The 13,845-nt window shown below is 43.1% G+C and overlaps 1 protein-coding gene across 2 annotated transcripts in view; it reads left to right on the top strand.

Annotated features, from left to right (window-relative positions):
• Positions 1-13,845, top strand: part of ephx2 (epoxide hydrolase 2, cytoplasmic) — a 134,783-nt gene that overhangs the window by 33,288 nt on the left and 87,650 nt on the right. For both annotated transcript variants that reach the window (XM_039749523.1, XM_039749522.1), the window contains exon 3: positions 389-548. In XM_039749523.1, coding sequence (XP_039605457.1) covers positions 389-548 — 160 coding nt within the window. The remainder of the gene's footprint in view (positions 1-388; positions 549-13,845) is intronic.

Here is a 13,845-nt window from a genome sequence, read left to right as displayed (position 1 = left end):
CTGACTGGGCAGTGGTCCATGCCAGCTCATAGATGGCCCCCAGCACCTTTTCTCCAGATACATACTTGCGCAGCCCACCTCTTAGACTGCCGTCCTGGAGTCCTGCCCAGGCAGTGGTCCAAAATGACTCTTGGATCAATTCACTGGCCCGCCATACTGGCACTGATTCTGCCCAATGGCTTGAAGGGCTTGAATGGCTCCTTGGATTCCTGGCTAGGTGGTGGTCCACTTATCAAGCCCGACTCTTGAACTGGCGTCCTGTCCAGTCTGATGTTCAGATGTCTCCTGGCCTCCCATCCAGGTGGTGGTCCGTCCTTTCTCCATTCTTTAGTGGCCCTGCTGTCCTTCCTGATTCTAGTTTTATGTGTTTCTTTGTCTTTTTTTTTAGTTTCTCTCTGAATTTGAACAAGAATGTAAAGATTATGCCGGCAACTCCAAGGTCAGCCTACCAGCCAACTTCTCAATCCAACACCTGTTTGAAGAAATTGCTGCTTCCTTCAGGATCAACGAGCCAATGCTGAACGCCTCGATAAAACTGCACAATAACGGTGAGTGGCGGAAAGGCACGGCGAGGTCGGCTGATTTGGGGTGGAGTTCGAGGATAAAGGCTTTTAGCTTTACAGGAATAATTGCAGCCCTCCGTTGTCCCGACAGAATCCCAGGATGAGCCGCAGAGCCGCGGAGTTTGCAGCCTAAGGAGCTTAGTGCCGATTAAAAAAAAAAAAGAGAAAGAAAGAAAGAAAGAGAAAAAGAGTTTAAGAAAATCCGTCAAATGGAGTTCGAAGTCGCTCTTTGTTCTCCTGTGCAGCAGCGAGATTAAGGCAGTGAACTTGAAGATTACTTAAATCAAGTGCCACGGTGCCCCCTCCTGGTGACAGCAGGGTGGCACAGCCTTAGCTTGTCTGGTGTTTTCACTTTTAAGGGATGCTTGGGCACAAGTTTGAAATTATGGGATGGTGGCAGCCGGGGATGGCATTGAAGAGAAGGGGGGGGCACCGGACTTTCATGGCGGTTACAGATAAAGCCCCCCCATTGTTTTCAGTTCACGACTAACGTATGATGAAATCAGAAAGCCTTCAGAGCCTTTCACTTTCTGTATAGTTCATTGCGTTGCAGACTTTATTTGAAATGGAGAAATGTGACATTTTGCTCAGTAACCCACTGTGACAAAGTGACAAACGTGAAGAAAGTTTTGTAAATATAATCAAAATCAAAACCTGAAATCTCTTAGAAGTATTCTGGCCATTTGCTGTGCCTCTCCAGATTGGGGTTCACTTTAGTTCTCCTTGAGACGTGGAGCCCACTTGTGGTAAATTGAAGAGACCGCACACCATGTAGTGAGGCACACGTCTACCCGTGTAGAGAAGGTGCCACAATTCACACACTGCATGTTCAGGACAAACATCAGGCCGTGAAGATCGAGGAACTCTCTGGAGACCCTCAAATTATGGTGAGGCAGAGAAGGGGGCGAGGGGATCAAACCACTTGTGAAGTTCCTAGGACCACAAAGGCCTCAAGACATGTGAAATGGAAGATGTTTGGCAGCTCCAGGTCTATAGAGTTGGCTGTTTGGCCGAACGGAGTAACTGGGCAAGGGGGGCTTTAGTCAGGGAGGTGAGCATAGAACACCAATAGTGACTCTAACGGAGACGGAGGAACCTGTCAAAGGGACAACCAGGTGTTTATGGTAAGACGGGCAGGATGGAAGGATGAGGAGAGAGATGTCCTGGCCAGACGAGACAGAAATGGAAAGCTGTGGGCAGTCGGCTGAAGATGAGGTGGTGCTCATCACTTGCCTAATACCAACCCTACGGTGAAGCCTGTTGGTGGCAGCGTCACACTATGGGGACAAGGACACTGGTCACAACTGAGGGAAGGGTGAGAGCAGCCAAATACAGGGAGGTCTTTGAAGAAAACCCTGCCCCAGAGTGCACACCAGCTCAGACTGGTTCACTTCTCAGTATAACCAGGACCCAAAGCGTTGTGACAGACGGCTGTGGTCCGAGGCCGAATATACTGGAAGTATTGTGGGAGCAGACGTGCACAGGACGCTGCCTTCCCCCAGAGCGCTAGAAGGCAGCACAATCACATCAGCGGTACCAGTGGCTCCATGGATTCCTGCAGGGCTTCGTGGGAGTTCGGGACAGCCATGTTGGTTTCCATGGGGGTTGCCAGGGGGAGCTGCAGAGTCCTAAATTGGGTTTTCAACACATCTGGGATTCAGGTCTGATGAACGAGCCACCAGGAACACTCCAAGGACCAGGTTTAAAGGAGCCACCTCGTTTCACTCAGGATGACCCACAGTCAGATGGACGAGGATGACACTTGCCAGAGGAGGAGTGGAGGCAGAACAACAAAGAGGAAGGCAGGCAGGAAGGAAGGAAATGGACTGTGATCCATTGTACCTTGGTGCTTGGTAACTGTGCTGTATTCTGGGGACCACATGAATAAAAGTGTATTGTGTGGCAAACCTGTGTCGGCGGCATCTGAGCGGCTGGAGCGCCCTCTGGTGGCCACAGTGTACAGCCAAGACGACCGTGGAGTGGCTTCAGGATGAGTCTGTACAATTCTTGAGTGGCCCAGCCAAAGCCTACATGACATCTGGAGAGACCTGAAGGTGGCAGGTTACCGACACCTCCCATCTAATCTAACGGAGCCTGAGAGGATCGGGACACGTCGACCGATCCAGGTGTGCAGAGCTTGTAGAGACCAACCCAAGAAGATGTGAAGATGGAATTGCTGCCAAAGAGGACTTCTATTTAGAGTCGGAATACTCCTATAACTGAGACGTTTCAGTTTTTGATTTTAATTCATTTGCAGACTTTTCTGTAAACAGGTTGTCACTTTGCGGTTAGGTTAGGTTAGGCTTTATTGTCTCTCTTAAGAGAAACTGGTCTTGGACATTCGCACTTGGACACATGTATCCCAGTCACATGGGGCTCGTTTATACTTCACGCTCACAACGTATATGCGCACGCATCATGGCTGCCACGCGTTCCCAGCATTCATTTAACATGTCCTCTGAGCAGATCCTCAGAAATGAACGCCACGTGTGTATGAGTTGCAGTACCAGCAAAAAATCGTTGTGGTGCAGTGTGGGAAAAGTCAGAATGTGATGTCAGAGCCCCTGTTTACTATCTTCATGTGACAGAAAGCCGCTTTGCGGATCTGACGAGATCGGTGTGCGCGCTTCGATTTCTGATGAATGGTTCGATGTGGTGCAGCAAAATGCCGACATACCGGTGCATTCGCGGTGCTTTGATATTCAAGCGTCACGTATTCCTGATCGTAATGACACGACGCATTTTAAAAGTCTCACATACCATCTTCTGTGCCATCCTTTTTCTTTTGTACCTTCACAACAACATCAGAATGTAGCGCAGCGTATTTGAGCCACAAACAAAAAAATTAAGGACACGGTGTAAACGTTCTTTTTTGTGATTAAAGTGGAAATTTCATCTTTAATCTCGTAGTTTATTTTATCATTAAAGTGGACCGTCATGAACATCATCTTAAGACTGACCCCGTTGTTGTGGCATGGCTCTACCTAACTTTCAGTTTTATTACTGGGCAGCAAACACACAAACTATAAAAACATGGACACCAATAGATGAACATACACAGGCCTGGGGCCTCATGTATGAACGGTGCGTACGCACAGAAATGTTGCCTAAGAACTTTTCCACGTTCAAATCGCGATGTATAAAACCTACACTCGGAGTTAAGCCACGCACTTTTCCACGGTACCTCATGCCTTGTCGTACGCAAGTTCTCCGCTCGGTTTTGCAGACTGGCGGCACCCAGCGTCAAAGCAGTGCTACTGTTCCTGTGTGGTTACTCATTATTTTCATGACACGGCTTTATAAATACACAGAAACTAACCGCATATTGTTTATTAGTGTAATGCATCTGATTGTAATTAACTTGTAACAATATAATGGTCCAGGGAACAGCCATAGTATTCCAAATACCAGAACTGCTTTAGCGTTGTTACTCTCACTTCTTCTTCTTCTTCTTCTTCTTTCAGCTCCTCCCGTTAGGAGTTGCCACAGCGGATCATCTTCTTCCATATTCCTCTCACTGCACCACTCGGAGTATTTCTATCACTGTATCTGAGTGTGAATCACAGCAGCAGCTGATCGGAAAGAGAATTATCGGTATACAGCATTAAGCACACGCTGTCTCTGCCACGGCAAAACGTTTTAAAGCCTTTCCTGTACGGACCTCGCGGTTCACAAACAGTTTCATCCCAAGAACTTTAAACGCACTCAATAAATTGCTCCTTGTAGAACTGTTAGGACTTATAAGTACAATCACCTCACTGTAAACTTGAACTACAGTTATAATATCTCACAACCTGAGCCACTTTATAAAGCGCGTATTTACATATGATGACGATATCATTTTTAAGGTGAAATGCAGCAAAATATGTTTGTTAAATTATACACATAAAACTTTAACTTCATTTAAATAATCTATATTGTTCACTGGGAGTGTCATTAATTAAACATGTACTACAAAGATATTTCAATGTTCCCTAAACGTTTTGAAGAATCGGCGCTAAGCTTACAGATGGCTTAACGTCTATTACTTGGGGAAAGAAAAGCACTGACTGCAGTGACTGCTACGCCAATATATATTGAATATAAAACAGATAGAGAAAATAACAACACAGCTAAAAACACAGCGACAAATTTCGACAAAAGTTAAATGCTTGTGTCATGAGCACGAGGCGGCTATGCAGTGTCTGCAACGGACGTGGCCATCCACCGTGCATAAGATACCATATTGACATTGGCGGGCGAAGGAGCCACCGATTCTTCCTCTGCCCAGTGCCACCACAAGCCTAGAGCCCCTGAGTACTGCTGCAATAAATTATTTCATCGAAGTGAAACACATGTTTAATAACGTGCTTTAACTCCTATCATCATGAAAATGACATCACGTATACATCTCAGTATTTTAGTTATTCAGAGAGCTGTAATATCACAAATGTCATGGACTCTGTGACCAGTTGGAGGAAGAGAGCCGGTTTAAGAAGCAAGTAGTGATTCACACACATAGAGCACATAGAAGATCAAATACAAAACAAAGCATTTAACGTGCTACTTTAATTACGATGTGATTTGAGAAACTGGTTAATTAAACGATTTTAAGATGAAGTTTATGATGTTCTACTTTAATGACAAAATAAACTACGTGATTAAAGTGGAAATGTATTCCCACTGTGTCCCTATTTTTTTTTTCTCTGTACCCTAATAAGCTTTCATATGACACTCAGACAGTGGGCTACAACTCTTCTTTTCACGGCAACTTTGATACGTGACTTCTTTTTTATTTCCGGCACTGTGCGACTTTGTGAACGTGAGCTTTCATGTTTCTCCAACACGCTATGTCACTCGATCAACTTCCTTTTGTTGATTTTTCCACGGTTTAATTAAACAAATAGTATGTTTTTACTTTGCCTCCACTTGGTATTCGCTGAAATTCTTATATTTTTTCCCGTGCTTTTCCCATTGTCTTTTCACAGAAGGCTGCGCTTAAGGGCGATTTATATTGATTTGCATATTCAAAGAGGCGTAATTCTGGGAGGATTTGGGGCGTTACATAAAGCGCGTGCACGAGCGTTAGTTTTCACGCTGATCAGGATTTATGTAGCAGAAGAATGTGGAATTTGGAGTACGCATAGATTCCTGCATCTGGATTTTTCTGTGCGTAAGCACATTTCGGCTTTTGTGCTTACGCCATGTTATAGTGCAAGTTCTACACACGCCGTTATACATGAGGCCCCTGGACCGCAACAGAAGTAAAATCCTGCAGTACTTCTTTATATTCCCAGCTTTGTGCCCCAATAAATACAAGTTATCGCCAATATACTGACAACCCAATTGTGCTTCACTCACTCAGAATATGAACCAATGTAGGAAGCATTTTAAGATGGAGAAGCTTCTATCTGTGGCACCTCTGCAGGAGAACCTCCTTTATCAACCCTCGCAAACATATACAGTTTTTAATATCTGGAAAACATTTGGGATTAAATTACTTGGAGATCTTTACATAGACAACGTCTTTGCATCCTATGAACAATTACATTCCAAATTCCAGCAACACATTTCTTTCACTGCCTTCAAATTAGAAACTTTGTTAAACAGAACCTTCCAGATTTCCCTTACCTCCCACCTACCTCTGTAATATCGATCAGTCTTGAGGACTCAGACAGTGTCTTTGTAATATATAAAACTACTTCACAGTTCCTCCCTTTCAAAGATCTAAGAGTACACTGGGAAAAGGAGTGGAAGGCAGCGATGCAGAGAATTCACTTGAGCTCCATATGCACAAAGCATACAATTTATTCAGCTCAAAATTAAATATTGAGCTCATCTGTCTCATTTAAAATTGTCCAAAATGTTTCGAGGACGAGAGCCAACCTGTGAACGCTGCAATCGAGCTCCAGCCTCACTGGGTCACATGTTCTGGGTGAGCACCAAATTAACATCATTCTGGAGTGAAATCTTTAAATGCCTCTCAGACAGCCTTGAGGTCCCAATCCCTCCTAATCCACTAACACGGCGGTTCTCACGTCCCCCTAGGGGGGCATAAAATAAATGAACAAGACATTAAAATGAATTGTTTACATTTTTATTTCAAATTTAAATTTATAAGCATATAATCACAACAAATGCATTATAACTAAAATTAAAATCAAACATTTCTAAGGCGCAGGTCTAATGACTGATATGTGCCAGCTTTAAAGTGCGCAGCCTGTCCAGGTCGGGTTTGATATTCGAGATATCGAGACACTCGGAGCTCCTTTTCTATTTCAAGTTTGTTTCTATGACGGGCGGCGCCGCCGCTGCTGCTGCTTTTATAGTCGCGTATTTTCAATCCAGAAAGTTCGAGACGTATCGGTATCTGTCGCCAACATTTGAGTAACAGTAGATCAGGTGATCATGCGGCTCGACTGCATCACATTGGCAACGTAGCCAATATTGACAAATTGAGTTGAATAATTTACTGCGTATTCGGTTATTTTCATGATACAACTAACAGTTGTAAAATATTTGTTGGACGAAAATACATTTGTCTCGCACAGATTGACTACCTCGGTGTTCTTGCTTACGAGATTTTTAAAAATTAAAACATATTTATTGTTTCTTTACATAAAGAAATAATTAAATAAGAATAGATCATTTATTCTTTGTTTTTGGGATTAGAATTACTACCACAAACCACACAAGGCATTTTAACAGTTATTAAAGCACTTTAAAAAAAATGAATTGCAAATATTTCATCAAAGTTAACCGAGCACATGCAGATCTTATGGAAGTAAAAATGATAGGATACGGCGACACCGCACGAGTATCACACCTTTGTTAGTTGTATTATGGGTTATTCTCATCTATCTTATATTATGCTGGGGGCACAGAATTATTCCAGGTAGAAAATGATAGATGATGGCATCCTCCGCTCCCACCTTCTCCTGGTATGCGAACTGCAGAGAGTCGAGGGCATGACGGACCTGTGGCCTCAGGTGGTGAAGCAGCAGCCGCTCCATGGTCTTCATCACGTGTGACGTCAGAGCGACAGGCCGGAAGTCATTCAGCTCACTAGGACGTGATACCTTTGGGACTGGGGTGATACAAGATGTTTTCCAAAGCCTCAGGACTCTCCCCTGTTCCAGTCTCAGGTTGAAGATGCGCTGTAGAGGACTCCCCAGCTCCACTGCACAGGCCTTCAGCAATTGTGGTGATACTCCGTCTGGAGCCACTACTTTGCTGGCATGAAGTCTCCTCAGCTCTCTGCTCACCTGCGCTGCTGTAATTGTGGGTGGAGATGTCTCACCTGTGCTGGTATCAGCAGAAGGATGGGTGGAGGGTGCAGTACTCCGAGGTGAGAGTGGGTTAGGGTGGTCAAACCTGTTAAAGAAGTTGTTCATTTGGTTTGCTCTCTCCACGTCTCTCTCGATGGTGGCACCCCGCTTCGAGCTGCAGCCAGTGATAATCTTCATCCCATCTCACACTTCCTTCATGCTGTTGTTCTGCAACTTCTGCTCCAGCTTTCTCCTGTACTGCTCTTTCGCCGCCCTGAGCTGGACTCGGAGTTCCTTCTACTTCTCCTTGAGCTCATGATGATCACCGCCTTTAAAAGCCCTTTTCTTCCTTGATGTCACTTGTAATCCATGGCTTGTTGTTAGCATAGCAGCGCACAGTTCTTACTGGGACTACAATGACCATACAGAATTCAAAAAAGTTGAAAAAAATGACGCCAGTGTGTGTGTTTGTTTGTTTGTTTTCACCTTGCCATGAGCGGATACCCCGTCGAGGGATTGTTTCTGCCTCTTGCCTGATGCTTGCTGGAATGGGCGCATCCCTGGATTGATGGATGTAATCATTAAACATCCTTTTCAGAGATATCGTGGCAAGTTATCCTCGAAATTTAATGGATGTTTTAGGCAATTCACAACCCCAGGAACGCACCCGGCCTTGACGCGGCTCACACACTCACAAACTGAAACACATAAACAGCTGCTCAGAAAATCAATGAAAAGACGCAGATCAAACAACTACTAAAGGAAACAATAGGGATAATAGCAAATGACGTGCATTCAAATCCCCACCCAAATTACTCCGCCGATGATAAATGTGTAAGTAACAAAACACATCGACAAACCAGTAAACACTCACATACAGTCCAGTGTGCCACAGAGATGATGATGATGATGATGATCAACTGCAGCCTTCTCTCTGAATGTTATGAAAGTTTTGTCCTACGAAGATTCAGAAGTTCTTTGAAGATTTGAAGGGACTGTGGGCGCTCCATCGATGAAAATGCATCCAAGATGAAATTACACGAACAAGCTGGCAGAGGACAAGAACATAAATCCAGATAAAGGAAAAAAACTGTAATTCGATTGAAGGTGAAGCATCGAAACAGATAAACATAAACCAGCATGGCTCCTTTCCAAAAGAAGCGCCTTAGCATGTTTCTACCCAGCAACCCTTGCGCAAATCCAATCCTGCCCAATGGCGTAGCGCCTCACCTGGGCTGCTGGGACTTGCAGCGTGATGAAGTGGCGCTGCTACTGTTAATATCAGGGAATAACAGAAGAGAAAGGCAAACATTATTACAGCAAGCAGAGCCGCACTGACATTTATAATCAGCGGGAGCTTTCCTGGTGGCCTGGCCTGGCCTGGCATTCAGAGCAACCAGTGAAATAAAGTAATGGTGAAATGATATCATGTTATTATACTGGAAAACGAGCAGGCGTGATGGCTCTGCAGTGGGCACAAATCCTTTCGTTTTAACGTAGGAGGGTCTCTTTTCTGGTTTCTGGTTTTTTAGTTCAAGTTAGGTTTTGATTTTGCGTGCGTCTCACATTCTGACCGTTAAACAGGAGCGCCATGATGAGAGGTGCGTACGTACATCTGGTGCTTTTGTGATTAAATTTATATGTGAAGATCGTTTAAAAGTTTATAATACACTTTGAATTACATTTGGATGCTGTATGGGTTTTGGTATTTGTTACTGTGTATTTATTTGGTTTTATTTTTGTTTCAGCCTTTAATGAAGTATAGCGTATGGTCACATCTTTAAAGTTTTTTGTTCATTTTTCCCTCAGGGTGACTGAATAGGCTACACGGCGTGTTTAATTTTATTTATTTTTATGAATGAAACACATATGTGAGTGGAATGCTTTGTGTTTTTAAATGTACCCACTGTTTGTTCATGAACATGTCTGGTTTTTAGTTTATTTTAATACATTTTCTTTAAAGCGCGTCTCTCGCTATCCGACAGTTAGCGCTACAAGTGACTGAATCCGATACACAAAATGGTTCATTGTTTTTTGTTTACTAAATGCATTCTTTAAAAAGTCCTTGACAGAATTCTGTGGCACTGAGACATTTTTGAGTCTTTTGTCTATTAAAGAAATTCAAAGTGGTCTTTTTTGACCAGCACTTCAAACCGAGTATTCAGCATCACCCTCGACACACTGACGGCGGCTCGGCTCTGTAGATTCCAGACTCCCAGTTGAAACTGCAGACGTGATCTACTTTTTGTGGTTCTGTGCTTCTTGCACATTTGTCTTGATATAAATATTATAGAACGACACGGTTTATTTATTTATGAAGTGTTGTCCCGCACTTTATCAGAGGTTGTCTTGAGACTAATATTTAAGAGTGAAATGTACGTGTAAAAGCTGATTCAAAAATTCCAAGACAAAATGGTATTTGTTGTTTTTTTGAGTCTGTGCCTGGACAAGAAAACTGATGTCTATTGTGTGGGCAGGCCGAGGTTAGACTGGGGATTGTCAAATGACTGCGTTTCTCGGGATTGCGGCATGGTGACAGACAGCATGCACTGTTTTATCAGTACAGCAAACTGCCTTTATTCAGTTACCGCCCGGACTTAAATATCCTTTTATATGGAATCCCCAGAGTGTGACTGAAGTTAAAACACATTCTTAACGTCCCTGCATCAGTGAAATAGTCAGGCTATGTATTATCGTTGTACGAGGGGGACCCAAAAATAACCGGAATTTTGTTGTTGTTAGGTTGGTACTTGTAGTACGTGGTTGGGCGATGTGACTAGGGCTAAGGCGATCTAGTTACACTCCTCACAAGTCAGTCTGCCAAGTGCCATCAGTCTGGAAGGTTGTGCTTCTGTTCAGTGAATTTTGTAAAAGTAGTTTTGTGCAAGCGTCATTTTTTTACGATGGTCGATTATCGTGAGCAACGCGCGGCAGTGAAATTTTGTTTTCTTCTTGAAAAAAGTGTTGCAGAAACTATTGTTATTGAAACGGTATGACAACCCTGAACCACCCACCCTACTCACCGGATTTAGCTCCGTGTGATTCCTTTTGTTCCTCGATGAAAAAGACTTGAAAGGAAGGCGTTTTGCCGACGTCGAAGAGGTAAAACAAGAAACGACCAGAGCATTAATGGGCATTACTTCAGACGAATTTAAAAAATGTTTCAAACAATGGAACAAATGGTTAGATAAGTGTATTTCCGCCAATGGAGAGTACTTTGAAGGAGACTAATTGCAGTTTGTACAGAAAATTAAACACATTTTAAAAATATTTCTGGTTATTTTTGGGTCCCCCCTCGTATTTCCCTCTACTTACCCTGTACCTGTTTTTCCTCAAGGGTAAGTGTACTCGTCAAGTTCGCTATCGAGTTGGTCTACTGTTGCATTTTAATATGAACACACACATACATAGCTATACGCATACACACAGACCCTAACCACAACAGTGCCCCATGAATGACACACACACGCTGATTAACCCTTAGCACTTTAAACCACACAAGCGCCTTAGGAATAACACAGCCTGTCACTCTCTCAGCACTTCAAGCGACTTACTGATCATCAGCATGAACAACATACAATGTTTTAGTGATATCTCAGACCTAAATATTACTTTTGGACTACAAGAATACATTTAAACATACAAAGACTCAGCACTCTTGATTATCGGCCATTTATCATCCAAGCATACCTTCTTTACGTCCTGTTCCCAACTATTGAGCGGAGCTCTCACCCTCAGCCTTAATAAACCTTGCAGCACAGAGGTAATGGCAAACCTCCACTCAAAGAAATCTAACTTATTACTTCAATCACTCTAGACATGAAGACAAAGCATAGAAAGTTAAAAGCAGCATGGTATGTATTACAGTCAGTCATCATCCAACCTGCTATATCCTAACACAGGAATAATAATAATACCACTGGAACAAAGAATAAAAGAAAATAGGACAGATAGAAAAGTCTGGATAAAATAGTCTTATAAGAAGCTTACGAAAAACTTACAGATGACAAGGATGAATGTCCCAGGAGGCGTTCGATCTAGCAATCGATGTTCATGAAAATACTGTTAACTGACGATCGAATGAAAACTGGTCACACATGTCTTTGTTTTCTTTTCTGACGTCACTCTTCCATCATCACTGTTTCTCTTCTTCTGACGTTGCATTCAAATGAGGCATATTTTATTATAAAGTTTCATGCCGTGGTTTCACAACACGATTGTCTTTAATCTATCATTTCCCAGACTGTAAACCAAATTGTTGTCCCAGATGTCCATCCATAAAGTAATCAATAGCATGAGGTATCAGCTCAGTCTTCTTTTCCCTGGCTGTAAAACCATTTTAGAACTATGCTGTGAACAACTGTTATAAAAGAAAGGTGTAAGAAAAGAGGCTATGCCTTTTTATTATAATGCCAATACAAGTGTCCTGCATCTGAATTCATCCTGTTGGGATTGAGCAAAATATAATAATAACAATATAGAGAATAATTTGTAGATTTTATACACCATAACAGGCTATCAGGTGTTTCATTTATACGGAGAAAATGTTTTGTTTTCCTTATGCTTGTATTTTATAATTTTACAGTTAAGAAGATCATTTAAATTAAAGAGCTTTTCAACCTTTTTTGGGAAGTTTAGTGGCTTTAGTTAGAGAATCTCTTAGTGGGCCGGTGAGGTTCTCCGTGGTGTTTCAAGCAAATTGTTTGATTAACATTTAATCGCAGAGCAGAGATCCACCCAGGGCCATCTTAACGCATGAGCATGCTGGGCAGTTGGTCCCACGGGCACATTGCTAATCTACAGTCATATATCAAAAAGTTTGGGAACCCCTCTTAATTCTTTGGAGTTTTGTTTCTCATTGGCTGAGCTTTCATAGTAGCAACTTCCTTTTAATATACGACATGCCTTATGGAAATAGTAGGATTTCAGCAGTGACAATAAATTTATTGGATTAACAGAAAATATGCAACATGCATCATAACAAAATTAGACAGGTGCATAAATGTGGGCACTGCGGTGGGTTGGCACCCTGCCCGGGATTGGTTCCTGCCTTGTACCCTGAGTTGGCTGGGATTGGCTCCAGCAGACCCCCGTGACCCTGTGTTTGGATTCAGCGGGTTTGAAAATGGATGGATGGATAAATGTGGGCACCCAACAGAGATATGACATCAATACTTAGCTGAGCCTCCTTTTGCTCCTTTGAGCCTCCAGACGCTGTCCTCCTATGGCCTGTGATGAGGGTCTGGACTCTGGATGTTGGTATTTCTGTCCATTCTTCATACAAAATCTTTCCAGTTCAGTTCATTTTGATGGACAGCCTGCTTCAAATCATCCCATAGATTGTCAATGATATTCAAGTCAGGGGACTGTGACGGCCATTCCAGAACATTGGACTTCTCCCTCTGCATGAATGCCTTTGTAGATTTCCAACTGTGTTTTGGGTCATTGTCTTGTTGGAATAACCAACCCTGCGTAACTTCAACTTTGTGACTGATGCTTGAACATTATCCTGAAGAATTTGTTGATATTGGGTTGAATTCATCTGACCCTTGACTTTAACAAGGGCCCCAGTCCCTGAACTGGCCACACAGCCCCAAAGCATGATGGGACCTCCACCAAATTTGACAGTAGGTAGCAGGTGTTTTTCTTGGAATGCGGTGTTCTTCTTCCACCATGCAAAGCGCTTTTTGTTCTGACCAAATAACTCCATTTTTTTTCTCATCAGTCCAAAGCACTTTGTTCCCAAATGAATCTGGCTTGTCTAAATGAGCATTTGATACAACAAGCGACTCTGTTTGTGGCGTGAGTGCAGAAAGGGCTTCTTTCTCATCACCCTGCCATACAGATGTGCTGAATTGTAGAGCGATGTCCAGATACACCATCTGCAGCGAGATGTTCTTGAGGTCTTTGGAGGTGATCTGTGGTTGTCTGTAACCATTCTCACAATCCTACCTCTCCATATGCCACTCCTGTATTTTTCTTGGCCTGCCAGACCTGCTGTGTTGGTTTAACAGCAACTGTGCCTGTGGCCTTCC

Source organism: Polypterus senegalus, chromosome 3, assembly GCF_016835505.1.
Source record: "Polypterus senegalus isolate Bchr_013 chromosome 3, ASM1683550v1, whole genome shotgun sequence".
Lineage (NCBI taxonomy): Eukaryota > Metazoa > Chordata > Cladistia > Polypteriformes > Polypteridae > Polypterus > Polypterus senegalus.
Note: the sequence above shows the minus strand (reverse complement) of the source record. Positions and strands in the feature narration are given on the sequence as shown.